This window comes from Quercus lobata, chromosome 4 (assembly GCF_001633185.2).
Source record: "Quercus lobata isolate SW786 chromosome 4, ValleyOak3.0 Primary Assembly, whole genome shotgun sequence".
NCBI lineage: Eukaryota > Viridiplantae > Streptophyta > Magnoliopsida > Fagales > Fagaceae > Quercus > Quercus lobata.
Window position 1 is genome coordinate 55,334,750 of NC_044907.1, and position 15,407 is coordinate 55,350,156.

The 15,407-nt window shown below is 38.0% G+C and overlaps 1 protein-coding gene across 3 annotated transcripts; it reads right to left on the reverse strand.

Moving 5' to 3' along the window:
• Positions 1 to 357: 357 nt before the first annotated feature.
• LOC115983881 (1-aminocyclopropane-1-carboxylate synthase 1) lies at positions 358 to 5,005 on the reverse strand. 3 transcript variants are annotated; one of them, XM_031106734.1, is made up of 5 exons: positions 4,752 to 5,005; positions 4,381 to 4,512; positions 4,052 to 4,212; positions 1,967 to 2,817; positions 358 to 539 (listed from the first exon to the last, which is right to left on the reverse strand). In XM_031106734.1, exons 1-5 carry the CDS (start codon positions 4,914 to 4,916, stop codon positions 358 to 360), a joined length of 1,491 nt encoding a protein of 496 aa, XP_030962594.1. In that variant the 5' UTR covers positions 4,917 to 5,005. The 3 variants fall into 3 exon arrangements, with proteins under 3 accessions (XP_030962594.1, XP_030962593.1, XP_030962592.1); XM_031106733.1 differs by having other exon boundaries at positions 358 to 503; positions 1,961 to 2,817; XM_031106732.1 differs by lacking the exon at positions 358 to 539 and having other exon boundaries at positions 1,482 to 2,817.
• Positions 5,006 to 15,407: the final 10,402 nt, after the last annotated feature.

The following is a 15,407-nucleotide window of genomic DNA, read 5'->3' on the forward strand; positions in this document are numbered from 1 at the left end:
CAACTCTATAGGCTAGTTGTCCAATGTGAGACAACTTACAAATACCAATACTTTCAAAAACTTACAACACCCACACTAGTGGGGAAAAAATGGTAGTAATCAAACAGCAACAACATCTCAAACCTTATTTTCTAAGTACAATTTAGTAGGAAATAAAATAATGAGAATAAAATCTTAAAAACTAAGTTTTCCCAACGCCAATGACCTCGTAGCCAGGTGGTACTTAGGTTTCTTTATAGAGGTTTTATTTCTCGCACTTACCAAGCGAAAGGAAAAAAAAAAAGAGTTATAACATCCTTATCAGACAAATTAAGTCACAAATGACAATCTTTTCAGACAAATTAAAATATTTGTCATCTAAGTCCTTGCTTGAACAAGCGGTGAGCGAGGAGACATCATGTGTGGTGACATAACACTCTCATCGTATTTTCGAGATGTGAAGCTAAGCTTAAGATTGCTTTGGAATTTACGTTTACTTTTCACTTGCTGCTTTTCTACAAATACTCGGATCCTTTCGAGTGCAACTTCAACTGTGACATCTCCGGTTGGTGATTTTGTTTGGTCTGGATTGAGGATTTGGGTTTTTTTTTTTTTTCTCTGCTGTGGACTGGTGGTGGTGGTGGTGGTGGTGGTGGAGGAGGATGTTTGTGCTGTGTGGTGGTGGTGATATATTATTTTATTGTAGTAGAAATATTATTATTTTATTGTAGTAGAAATATTATTTTATTGTGATGAATATATTATTTTATTGTGTTGAAAGTTAAAATAGATCCACTACTGCAGCATGTATGTAGGTAAAATAGATAAAGTAACTTTTGGTGGAGCTAAATTGCTAAAAATTTAGCTCCATTGTTGTGGACTAATCGACCAGCTTTCATGCAAAAAGCTAGCTGAGTGAAGTTATGAATGAGACCATATATGCAAGCTAAAAGATATCTATTAAAATCATAGTTATCTGTATCGTACAATACATATCGTATTATGTGTAAAAAGTTTCGTATCGTATCAGTATATCGTAAGTGCTTATGAATCATACGATACAGTGTATGTATCGTATGAATCGTATCGTATCGTAAAATCGTATGTATCGTACGATACATAGACAAATGCTTTAAAATGAGATTTTTTTGTTAAAATTTGTACTTTTTATTTGAATCTAAGAAGTTGTTAGACTTATTTTAAACATAAAATCATTAGGGTACTTAATTTAACCTAATAAAGTAACATATTCATAAGTTTCTTTCCCTCTCTTTCTTTTACAAAATTTGGACCATACAGTATACATTTACACTTCACTTTAATATTTACAAATTTATTTTTTATACTATGAATAAGATATTAATTGAAAATATAATTATTTTTTATTTTTTTTCATTATTGATATAAGTCCAAGAAACTAGAATGCCAAGAAGAATATATTTTTTTTAAAATTATTAAAATAAAAAGAACAAGAAAAGATAGTAAATGTCCAAAGCCCTAGAGACAATACAAACAATTATAAATGAATCACTGGTTCATTAACTGGTGACAGACACCTGTGAACAAAGTCATTTAAATTAAAGTTTCCTAACAATTAGGAAGAATTCAGGTAAGAGTGGTCCATGAGAGGGGCACCCTGGCCGCCGCCCCTGCTTTTCAGACAAATTAAAATATTTGCATCTAAGTCCTTCCTCGAACAAGCGGTGAGCGAGGAGACATCATGTGTGGTGACATAATACTCTCATCGTATTTTCGAGATGTGAAGCTGAGCTTAAGATTGCTTTGGAATTTACGTTTATTTTTCACTTGATGAGAGGGGGACCCTGGCCGCTACCCCTGCTTTTCAGACAAATTAAAATATTTATCATCTAAGTCCTTGCTCGAACAAGCGGTGAGCGAGGAGACATCATGTGTGGTGACATAACACTCTCATCATATCTTCGAGATGTGAAGCTGAGCTTAAGATTGCTTTGGAATTTACGTTTACTTTTCACTTGCTGCTTTTCTACAAATACTCGGATCCTTTCGAGTGCAACTTCAACTGTGACATCATCCATATTTGCAAAGCAAACCCTAAACCAACCTGGCTCGGAGCAATGAAACGAAGACCCTGGTGAAACATTGAGCTTCACCTCATTGATGATTACTCGCCAAAGCGTCATTTCAGACTCGAGTGTTTGTTCTTTTAGAAGCCTACGCAAATCCATCCAAACAAAAAGTCCAGCATTGCTTTTCAAACAAGTAATTCCCACTTTTTCAAGTCCCTTGGTGAACAAGCTGTGCCTCTTGGCTAGCCTTTCCGAGTTCTCCTTGAGAAAGTTGTCGACAAACTCATCGTCTGAAAGCATTGAAGCCAGTAGATGTTGAGTTTGTGAGGAAACTAACCCAAAGCTTGACATTTTGCGCCCACAATTCACGACTGCATCATTGTAAGAGTAAACTATGCCGATCCTAAAGCCAGGTAGTCCCATATCTTTGGACAAACTATAAACAATGTGAATGAGATCACGGTCACATTCCATTTCCTCTATTATTTCGGAAACGCTAACGAAACTTGGAGTGCTGAACACACTGGCTGCATATATTTCGTCACTGACTAAATGGATTTTCTTTTCATTGATGAAGCTCACTAGGCTTCTCAATGTGTCTCTGTCTAAAACCGTGCCCAAAGGGTTTGACGGGTTTGCTAGGATCAAGCCCTTCACATTGATATTGTCTTGTTGGGCTCTTTCGTATGCTGCTTCCAATGCTGCTTTTGTGATAAGAAAATTGTTCGAGCTATCACAGTTGACAGGAATTAGCTGCACCCCTGTTCGCCACCCACAGTCACGGTCAAATCTGCATTCAAACACGAAATTTATCAAACAACTTTCTTTTAACTTCGCCTTTAAGTTTTAGCAAAAAAGTCAAGTTATTAGCTATTAAATTTTCTGCATGTGCTTGCGGTAAAGAATGAGCATGTGAGTTCTTTTGACCCGTTGGCTTGCTGACCACACGATCTGTGGTCCAAATGCAGGGAGACTAAAAAAATAAAGACTGACTGGAGGAATCGATTACATCTAGATCAGTATAAGTTTGAGACTTTTTTGTTTTAGACAACTTGGAATATTGAGGACGAGTATGGAAATTGCCCAAAGTATCCAGCTGTACGCATACGCATACGCATGCACTCTGCTTTTGATTTGAATTAGGTGATGACCAGCAGGTTGTTTCAATTACAGGGCTTATAGGTCAATAGCAAGGGTCCACTAGCTAAGTTTACGCAAATTAATATATGGAAGTATTAAAAAAAACTCTATGTGCTTTTTGACTTAATAATAATCTAGTTTATTACTTTGTGTGTATTAATAACCAATATGGCAATATCTGACTTGGTATGTACTTTGACCTAACTTATAGAATCAAACCATGTTGATTTTTATGACTTCCAAAACTAGTAAATTATTTAATTGACCTTTGCTAGCTATAATTGGGATTGGAATATTTGACATTATAACAATATCATATATATATATTGACCTGTAATTTCGGGGAAATTGCTAGTGTTAAGGATGAAACCAATTTTGAACACAATACCTGTCTGTTCAAAATTCCCTATTTGTTTATATGTTCAGAACCACGAGGTCATGACCATGACTTGGATTCTTTTGAATTCATTTTCTTCTTTTTTTTGCTAACCTCTGGTGAAGTACTTTACACTACTCTAAACTCTTACAGTTGTATATAAGGAATAAAGTGAGCCCAACAAACTAAGATTAAGCAAAAGTCTGGTTTAGAAACACAGAAAACAGAGTCGCATAATTAAATTGGGATATTAACTTATTTTTCAACCTTTTTTTTTTTTTAAATAATTTACACACGGGGAGAAGTACGATATTGACACGTGTTTTCGAATTGACATATGTCAATATTCCCGTGCTTTTACTGGAGGAAAGCTTTTTATGCTTTCATCTATATATAGTACTCAAAATAACAGTGATCGAACACCTTTAATTTTCTTGTGTTTTAATTAGTAAAGAAAACAAAAATGAAAGAAGTGCAGAGAGAGAGAGAGAGAGAGAGAGAGAGTTACGCTGGATAACATGGTGAGGGTACAAGGAAAGCATCGCCAGGATTGGCCAGGCAAAACATAACTGTCTCGTTTGCTCCAGTAGCTCCACCACTCATGACTATGCGGTCTGGATCAAATGTAACCCTACCACCTCTTGCTTTACCCATGAAGTTTGCTACAGCCTGCAAATAATTCACACATTTTCTTCTAATTGTCAATAATATATCAAATATGTGTATATATATATATATATATATATATATATGCCAGCTCTACGTCTACATTTCTCTATTTTATCTAATTTTCCTAACCCCAATACTTTAATCATTCTACAAACAATAAATTCATACTTGTCTAAACTCCTTGAAGCCATGATAGTCCTGGAAGATAGCAATATTCTTGAATTCGTGAACTCCTTCGGCGGTGCAAATGGAAGCTTTAGGATTTCCCCTAATCCACTTTTGAATCAAATCAAAGCAAAGCTGAAATACATACATATATAACTCTGGATGTTAATTAATGTGCATTTTTAGTGAGGAAGAATAAAATTCCTCTATCCCAACGTGTGCTCCACTCTCATGCTCTACCAGTCACACGGTTCGACTCTTTTTTTTTTTTCCTATATGACATACTGTAGTTGGTAGAGTATAACGTGGAACACTCGTATAAAGAGGCTTATGTGAGATAAAAGCAAAATTAAGTATAAAATTATCCATCAAACCTGATTTTCTGCGAGACCCATCTGGATGACTCCTTCACGATTATCAATAGGGTGATATGGGTTTTTATCATATGCCTTCCACCCATCAAAGTAAGGAGAATTCTCACCATGACGATCATTGGTTGCAATCTTAGACAAAAGTTGTTGATTCTTATTCAAAGCCATATCTTCAATAATATTGTCTCTTTTGAGATCACAATATTATTGTTTCTTAAAGCTCAGTGGCTATAGCTCTATGAATAATATGGATATTGTCTAACAATGTAGTAGTAGTGAGTTGAAACTAAGATGACACATCATTATTTATAGGTGAGGTAGGTAGAAAAGTCCAATTAACCTTCAAATGCTTGAAAAAATGATACTAAGAAAATTAAAAGAAAGAAGGTAAGAGTCGGAGACCCTTAAATGTTCGTATTGGTCAAACAAGCGTAATTGCTTGCGTGTTACTCATGATATCAACCGTTCACGTGGAAAGAGAATTTTACTTCATTCTTGATCTTTGAATATATTTTTTCCCATGTATATGAATCCTCTTTACTTGTCCAGGTTGCCGGGTTATATGAATCCTCTTTGTTGTTCAGAACGAGAATTTAACTAGTTTAACACTCCATGGAAAAATAAAATGCAGGGCAATATCTGAAGTTTCCACGAAGTACACCAGATGCTTCACGAGGTTTGAAAGAATGAGAGAGAGAGAGATTTTGGTGCTGACTCGAAGTGCCTTATTCTGGGCCATTTTTTGGACCAAATTACACAGGATATTCACAAACTTCAGGATTGATATCCCTTTATTCTAGTTTACATATCAATATCTAATGCGAAAATATCAACATTTTAAAACATAATAGCGAATATAAGAAAGAGAGAAAGAGAGTGTAAAAATATCATTACTCCTGTGGAAATTTGTGGTAGCTTGATATACAAAAATAAATAAATATGCGGTTAGGGGCAGAGGCACACATAAGCTTGGGGCCATCCCCCTGAAAGCTTTTGAAATCCCTATATAGGGTTCATTTGAATATAACTTATTTTTGCTGAAAATTGAAAATATTGTAGTAAAATAATTTCTAAATGTGTGAATAATATCGTGAAACCCATTTTTAATGAAAAAGTGACTGAAAAGTGAAGTTTGTGGGACCCGTGAACAATGCACAGATGCACTGTTCACGGTAGTCAAAAGTTGCAGCTGGGAAAAAAAAAAAGAGAGAGAGAAAACGTGCAAGGATGAAATGCAGACACCATAAGTCGGATCCAAACAAATACATAATACGATATAAAAACAAGCTGGCCCTGCAAATGTATCAATTGGCCCCTCCAAAAAAATTCACATACCTAGTCTAATGTTAGTTTTAGTGGTTTCCCCTTTGATCAATCAAAGAGCTGAGACAATTATCTCTCAAAACTACATAGAATGACACACTAGCAGGAGTGATAAAAAATATTTAATACGATAAGTATGTCTCAATTTTATTGGCTGACGATTGGATGTATCCCGAGCGTGGAACTATTAGGATTAAAGAAAGTATATGGAAGTAATGAAAATAATTAGCTAAGTAGGGTTGTCTAGCAAATTATGGCATATAAAATGACTAAAACAAAGTACAAGTATGAGTTACCTTTCAGTCATTAGCCTTTGGTTCAGCAATTGCTGGAGCAATTGTCATATGTGTTTATTTTGTTGTGAGTCTTATGCATCATACAATGTTAATTTCTTTATAGCATTCATTTTGAAATTTGACTATTTTTAAAATTACAATATTTTAGTTTCTCAAGTGGACTTCACCCAACAAAACACATGTTTACTCAAATCCAAAAAAAAAAAAAAAAAAAAATACAAAGTTGTTCGGATGCTATATATTTATTTATTTTTAAGTAAACAAAAGTGCATTATGTTTGTGCATGTTCAAATGTGAAAGTCGCTAAAAGTTTATTGTTTTGCTTAAACTAGTGATTTTTATTTTATTTTTTATTTTTTGGTGGCAGTCTTAATCTTTAAGCTTCATTTCTTTATTTCTTTTAACTCTATCTATCTCACACATACATACACATAAATATATGAGTTATGACTAATGTACAAGCATGTAATTTGGCCCCCAAGTTAAAAATCCTGGCAACGCCCCAAGTTAAAAATCCTGGCAACGCCCCTGTATGTGGTAGTGTACATGACATTCCACAATAACCAAAAGATTGTATTTTCTTATTCACATTTCTAAGTTACAATGAAATCCATATTTATAATGCAGAATACACAAAAGTCAATGATAATTTACATTGTGATTATGTATATATTGATTGCTTCAATTCCATGAGTTTCTTTAACAATCAATATATTGATTTATTAATCAACCTTATAATTTTTCCCGATAATCTTGATTTAAATCATTTGATCTTCAACAGCAGAAGATCAAATCAAGAAATTGTGTGGCTAGAAAAACCTGGTAAGCCAAACAATAATAGTTGTACGTACATTTTCATTTTCTCTGGGCTAATTTTTAACATCAGAAGATCAAATCAAGATATTGTGTGGCTCAGAAAAATCTGCTATTAAGCCAAACAATTAACCTGATGACAGAATAAGTGATGTGTTCAAGGACCCCACAATCTTGCATTCCCCAATTTCAATTTCAATGTTTTTCTCATTGCATCCGCTATCTTTTCTTTTCCTAGCTTCTTTATTATTACAGCAAAGGCTTAATTGCTTTTTACGAACTATGCAATTCCCATTTTGTTGGACCGTCAACATTACATGACATAGGAACATTGGACAATGGACGGCACGGTAACATGGTTCATTTCTGCGACATAGAAGAATTTTTGAATGAAGCAGTACGTCCGCGTTTGCTTGTTTACGCGGTAGATATCTTTGAATACCAATGATAAACGTGGTTGTCGTGTCACACTCTCATTTCTAAATTTCCTCTAAGGTCTATGTATATATGTTTATGTGCCTAATTATTTCACATTCAAATGACTCAAAAAGTAGCAAGCAAGCACATTACAGGTTAATAATGTGGAACATGAACAAAAAACTTGTGAATCTTCCTATTTTCCTTGATTTCATAAGCATCCAAATTATAATTACTAGCATGGAAAGTTTGTACTTCTAGACTTAATTTTGAATGGTTTCACTTGAGATAGAACAAATTGATTTTATACACCTACTATTGTAAAGTTTACCCCTTTATTTTATTTCTTTGTTACTATTATTCTCTACTTTACATGGGCAACTTTAGTTTATTGCATCACACAACAACTACCTCTAATACTATCCACATGTCATGGACTTGATCTCCCTGCCTGTCAATTCTTTAATATGTAGGTCATCCCTTATGTGCATTACAACTAAGGGATGACCCAATTAAGTCATTGTTCTCTGATTATAAGTCATTGTTATTTATTTCATTTTTATTTTTTGACTCTAAGTCATTCTTTAAAGCTACAACAATTAATTGAAACTTTTAATTAACTTAATTTTTTTTGTGAAACTTTCAACGCTAATTAACTTAATTTTTTTCCCCCAAAAAAAAAAAAAAAAAAAAAACTCAGATTTATACTCCCATATTTGACAATAACCTAAAGTTCGAATAAAAGCATATTTTTTTAAACGAAGTCCTTCATACAACTCATAGGCTAAAGAGAAGTGTCCAACTTTACAAGATTGGGTTTGGTAAAAAGTGTTCAAAAGTTCTAAGAGTAAGATTACATACGAAGGGATAATATAATTTATATATCTACATATATACTTCCTTCAAAATTATTAGGAAATTTTTTTTACTTCTCTATCTACACTCTACACTACATTACATGATTTTCTTTACTTGAAGCCCAAGCTTTAGCACCTTCATAGCTTCTTCCGTTGATTTTTTTCTTCTTTTTCATTTTTTAGCTAGGCTGAGGGAAAAGTTTAGTATGGGTGGTTGTACCAACGTTTGCATGAAATGTTATTCTTATTCACCAAATAATTTTTATTTTTAAAAAATCCTAGCCAAAGCCCAAAGAGTCTAACGGACACTTTAATATTAAATACATATATAATGCAAATCTACAAATTTTTGACCATCCAGAATCGGGCAACTAATCTTAGAAAACATCTAAACTGAGATCAATGGGCTTGACCACAGATTGAAGGTGTTATCAACGACATTAATACAGTTATGTTGTAGGGTCACCGTTAGTTTAACTTGCAAAGTTTTGTAGGTGAATAAGGGACCTAAGTTCTAATTTCTTATACACCAAAAATTAATTGATGTCTTGACTTAATAATAATAAAGAAATTATCATATAGCAGATGCTATAGGTTTCAATCATATCGTATCTATTAAATAAATTCGAGGAGATATAATAAAGATATTGTAGATGCGAAAGCTTAAAAGAGAGTAACACAAGAACACATGAGAGATATGAGGTTCAATCTAACGACCTATGTCTATAGAGAATGATGATGTGAAAATCGTCAGTTGTCATCCAGATGGAGTTGAATCTTCGTCACTGTACCTGCAAATGTAGTGCAAGGCTTTCCTTATGTGGTCACCGGTGTAGTGCCTGCCACAACGCCTCCGATGCCAAAGTCAGTGTACAGAAGCTTTTTAGGAAATAAGAAAGCTTGGAATATCAAATTACCTATGCTTATGTATTTTGCGTGTGTGTATATGTACATGGTTTGGTTCTGTTGAGTGTGTATATATAGCTTCATAGTTTCTAGCCATTGGGGCCTTAATTGTGGCTTTAATGCTCCTTTCGTAATGCCTCAGGGCTTATTAATGCAGGTTTTGATGGGCTACCAACGGTTTGACAGCTAATCGATAACTGTCGGAGGCATTGAAGCTTCTCATTAATGGTTTGCTTTTCCTTGTCCATGTCGTGGCTAGGTAGATGGAGGTATTTGATAGGGTTGTCTGGGCAAGAGAGTTCGTTGGTCCCGTCAGCTGCCCCCCAGGTTCTGTTGTCATCATTACGTGTCATGACGACCATCAGAAGATGAAAGGTTTTCTACCCAGACATGACTCTTAGGGTTTCGTTCCGTATTTGATGCAAAGTGGCAGCGCATTAATGCGTAGTGGTAGCGCTGTACACATCGTGTCCACGTGGCACGTTATGGATGGTGGAGTTAATGCTCCACTTGTGTGGCTCTTTGGGTTTCTCACTGGTTTTCAGTTTTTTGTGTTTAGTTTTTAAACTTCCTTTCTCTTCTCTTTCTTCTTCACTTTTTCTTTTCCCCCGCCATTGTTGTTCTATGCTTTTTCTTCCCCGAGTTGTTCTCTCTTGCAATTTCTTGCGTTCCTCCTTCTTGTGGGTGCCTTTTTCAAAGGTACGGTTCCTTCTCACCTTTTTATTCTTCATAATATAGGCAATTTGTAAAAATTTCTAATTTTCATTCCCATTTTGAGTTTTTAGGATTTTGTCCCCCTTTTTCATTTTTGGGTTCCATGGTTGGTAGTTCCGAAACTAGGACACTTTGCCCCTCTATTTTGTTTCTCTATGCATATTTAGGGGCCTCTCTAAGTGTTTCTCGTACTTTCTGTCCCTCAGTTGAAGGTTTTGTGTTTAAGGGTAGTAGTTTGGGTGTAGTGTTAGCCGATCTGGTCCCTTTGCTTCTTCAATCCATTAATTGGTTCGAAGATTTGGTGGGTGAGGGAAGAGGGACGTCGGAGGTGAGATCTAGTGAACTTGAGATGAGTTGTCGTCTAGCGACGACCCTGTGGAAGTGGAGGAAGATATTGCGGCTTCTAGCCCAAGGGAGGTCAAAGCTTTCTTTGCCCTTGGGGAAGAGTGTAGCTTAGACATCAAGACCCTCTCTAGGTTTAGCAATAAGTTCCAGTTTCCTGAAAGGGTTAGGGTTCGTCGTCCTTGCAAAGAGGAATGAGCCTGTCACTTTTCGCTCGGAAAGGTGTGCTTCTACGAGGCTGCTTTCTTGTGTGGGCTTAGATTTCCTATCCACCCCTTCATCATGGAGCTTTTAAATCATTTCAATATTACACCTGGGCAACTTATGCCAAACTCATGGAGAATAGTGATCAGCGTAGACGAGTTTACCTACTTGTACCATTTGAAGGAATCCAAGGAATACGGGTACAATGAGCTCGTGCCTTAGGTCAGGGAGGCTACGATCGTCAGGGGCCTACCCTTGTCGTTTCGATATTGGAAGTCTCGGTTCTTCTTTGTCTTTAGGGATAAGCGGGAGACCCTTTCCAATGAAGTTTGTGGGGACATCCCTAGGTTGCTCCGTCGATGGAGAGCCCCAAGTCTAGGTGCGTCGTTCTCTGCCAGTCCTTCATCCTTCATTCTTTTGCACATATTTTGTCACCGCTACCTTTTCTGTTTGTTGTCTTGTGCGCAGTTAAGAAGCGGCCGAAGCTCAAGAGCAAGTACAAGCTATGCGTCGAGGCAGCTATGGAGTATGCGAGGACGATTGACGATTTTGACAATCTGGTCAACCCATAAATCCTTGCTTTTCACTGCCTTGGTCCAGACCCTTCTGCTTACATCCTGCGCACTATAGAAATTGAGGAGAAGAAGAGTAAGTGTTTATTGCCTTGGTCCAAACCCTTCTGCTTAAGTCTTTTTTTTTTTTTTTTTTTTTAACAAGTGGTTTTCTTTCATAGACATGACAACGAAACTTAACCAGGGGATGTACACAAAGATGAAGGCCAAGAAGAACGAGCCCTTTTCCAATCTCAGGAAGAGGACAGTGTGCATTATGGAGAAGGGGGTTTTAGTCACTCCCCCTGCCCCTATCACTAAGCCAACGAGGACAGCTTCCCCGGCTACCTTGATGGAAGAAATTACCCCATTCTCAAAGAGGTAGCGTATGGCCGATAAATGTAAAGAGAAGGCCACCTCCCATTCGTCCAGCGTTTGGGATGACTCTGACCTCACGTTGACGAGAGCATAAGACGCCTTCACGGCTAGGGAGCTTAAGGTCTTCTCTGGCATGCCTTCCAACGAGATTGTGGGTCGCCATATTCACAAACTCGTCCAGGTAATGTACTTGTGCAAAGATTCTCTCTTTTTTTTTTCATTTTTTTGTTATGAGAGTTGGAGCTTATTTTCAGGTACTAGGGGAGACCATCCATATCACCTCGGACTACCTGAGCAACGAGGCGAAGGCCACATCAACAGGGTCCCAGGTGGTGGCTTTGGAGGCAGAAAACTCAAAACTGAGGAAGGATCTTATTGCTGCCATGGACAAGGCCAATACCAGCAAGGAGAAAGCTAAGATCTTGTTTGACGATTTGAGGGTAGAGAGGCAACTGACTCTGGAGAAGGAGAGCTGCTTCTGGTTGCAAAAGAGAAGATCAAGGTGGTTGCTGCCAAGTTCGTTGAGGCCTTTTAGCAGACGAAGGAGTACAACACTATGCTCTTCAGCTGGTATTATAAAGGCTTTGAGCTCCTAAGACAGTACCTCGTCAAGTACCCCATCGGAGTGGACCTGGAGAACTTGGATCTCGAGGTGGATAAGGGAATGTCAACTGACGAGGCCTCCCAGTCTACAGCTCTTGAGGGTGATGCTCAAGAGAATACTCCTTTGCCTCCTCCTGCTGGTGATGACACAACCGCTGGTGATGACGTAGCCATCGCTTGAACCTACTCGTACTCCTGCTTCACGTTTGCCCTTTTTTTTTGGGTGCCTAGTATATTTTTTGGGCTTTTTGTTTCTACTTTAGAACAATATTTTTATTCTAATTTAAGGATAATGTCTTTTGCCCTAGTGTTTTTGGGCTTCTAATTCTAATGTTGGAACAATGTTGGTTGCCCAATGTTTATGGGCTTTCAACTCCATTGACTATTTTATGCTTATTTGTTTACTTTCATGCATTGTTGTGTATGATACTTTTTGTCTGTATGTGATTTCTGTCTACCTTGTTGCTTGTCTACCCTCAGCTTGGGGGTTTGTTTAATTAAGAATGACCTACATTCATCAGTAGTTTATATCTGCCTAGGCGGATTTTTCCTTAACCAATTTTTTGCAACTTACACCCATTGAAGGGGTCTTGTCATTTAGCTTCGTTAATAACTTACATCCGTCTAAGCGGGATCTTGTTACTTAGCCAATTTTTTGTGACTTACACCCATTGAAAGGATCTTGTCATTTGGATTCGTCAGTAACTTACATCCGTCTAGGCAGAATCGTGTTACTTAGCCAATTTTTTGTGACTTACACCCATTGAAGGGATCTTGTCATTTGGCTTCGTCAGTAACTTACATCTGTTTAGGCAGAATCTTGTTACTTAGCCAATTTTTTTGTTTTTTGTTTTTTTGTTTTGGCTACTAGCTTTACAGTCATCACGTTGGCTGAATAATTCTTTTATTACTTTATTTCAAACATGAATACGATCGTCCATTACATTTACTGATGGTATTGTTTCAAATGCTCGATATTCCATGGTTGCGACAGTCTTGGGAATCTAACGTTTCCGAGTGATAGCTGCCTTGCCTGGAATAATGTGTTACTTTGTAGGGTCCTTCCTAAGTTGGGCCAAGCTTCCCCTGAATGGGTCCTTGGTAGTAGGTGTAACTTTACGCAGGACGAGATCTCTTATGTTAAGTTGTCTGAGCTTCACTCTCTTGTTGTAGTACTCGGCCATCTTTTGCTTGTACTTCACCATCTTACGGGATGCTCCGTCTCTAGATTTGTCCAGGAAATCCAAGTTGATTCTTAATTGATTGTCACTGCTGCCTTCGTGGAAGATTTCTCGTCTCATGCTGGTGATTCCCACTTCGACTAGGATTACTGCTTCGATGCCATAGGTGAGACTGAAGGAGGTCTCCCCTGTCGGGGTTCTTAGTCCTATACACCTATAGAACGTTGGGCAACTTTTCTGGCCATGTGCCCTTTGCCTCGTTTAACCGAGCCTTGATGATCTTGAGCAAAGTCCGGCTCGTCACTTCTATTTGGCCATTAGCTTGGGGGTGACCAAGTGATGAGAATTGGTTCTTGATTCCTAACCCCGAGCAAAAGTCCCTGAAACTTCGATTGTCAAACTGCTACCCGTTGTCTGATATAAACGCTCGTGGTATCCGGAATCAACAAACTATATTCCTCCACACGAAGTTCTGGATCTTCGCCTCCGTTATGGTTGATAGTACTTCTGTTTCAACCCATTTTGTGAAATAATCAATAGCAACTAGTAAAAATTTTACCTGTCTTTTACCTTAGGGTAACGGGCCGACGATGTCAAGTCCCCACTGGGCAAACGGCCCCAAGGAGGCTATTGTCGTCAGTTTCTTTGATGGGATGCGTTGGACGTTCCCAAACCTTTGGCATTTGTCGCATCTCTTGACGAACTCCTTTGCATCCTTCTGCAAGGTAGGCCAAAAGTAACCTGTTCGGATGACTTTGCTAACCAAGGATCTCAGGCCTGTATGGTCTTTACAAATTCCTTCGTGACCTCCTCCAGAATATATTTGGCTTCCTCCTTGTTGTCGCACTTCAGGTAAGGCATGGAGAAGCCTTTTTTGTTCAAGGTGTCATTCAAGATCGGGAACCTTGCTAACCTTTTTCTGACCTTCTTGGCTTCTTCAACGTCCTGTAGAAGCCATCTGTCTTGAAGGAAGGACTGGATTGGGATCATCCAGCTGCTTTTGCTCTGGATTGCGAAGGTGAATACCTCTTCGATGCTAGTACATTTTTGGACTTCAATCTTCAGGTTTGTATTCGTTGGTCCTGCTCCTAACGACGCCTGCTTCGCTAGCTCATCTGCCCCCATATTCTGGCTTCTGGGAATCTGTGTGAACTCCACTTATTCAAACTCTTGTGTCAAAAGTTGCGTCAACTTTAGGTATTTTTCCATCCTTTCCTCCTTTGCTTTGAATTCCCCCTTTATATGACCTACGGCGAGCTTTGAATCGCTCTGGAGGAGCAAGTTTTTGACTTTTAACACTTTCCCGACCCTTAATCCCATTCGTACTCCTTTGTATTTAGCTTCATTGTTGGTGGCCGGAAATGTTAGCTGAACTCCATATTTGAGTGTCTTTCCCTCTAGGGTGATGATGACGACCCTTACTCTGCCCCTCTTTCGGGCTGACAAACCATCAGTTTAAATCTTCCATCTTTCTACTTCGTCTGTTGCTCCCTCCTCGTCTAGGATTGTAAATTCAGTGATGAAGTCTGCCAATGCCTACACTTTAATAGTTGTCTTGGAGTGGTACTCAATGTCGAATTGGCTGAGCTCAATAGCCCACTGGATCATCCGTCTTGCAGCCTCGGGTTTGTTCATCGACTTCTTTATAGGTTGGTTCGTCATCACCAAGATAGGGTTCACCTGGAAGTAGCAGTGCAACTTGCATGAAGCCATAATCAAAGTGAATGCAATCTTCTCGTTGCGTGGGTATTTGGCTTATGCCCCTTGGAAGGCCTAACTGACATAGTAAACTGGGAGCTATCTTCTGTTCTCTTCTTGAATCAAAGCTACGCTCACAGCTATAGCTAACACCATTAAGTATAAATACAGGTTTTCTCCCTCCTTGGATGGGCTCAAGAAGGGTGAATTACTCATGAAGTGCTTGAGTTCTTGGCAATCCTTCTCACACTCGTCCTAGAGCCATAACTTTTGGTCCGACTATTGGATTTTCAAGTTCCATACCTTTTTAGAAACAGGAAGTCAAGATCTTTCCAAGAGTGCCAAGATCAACCCCATTTGAAGAGCTTCACAGGTG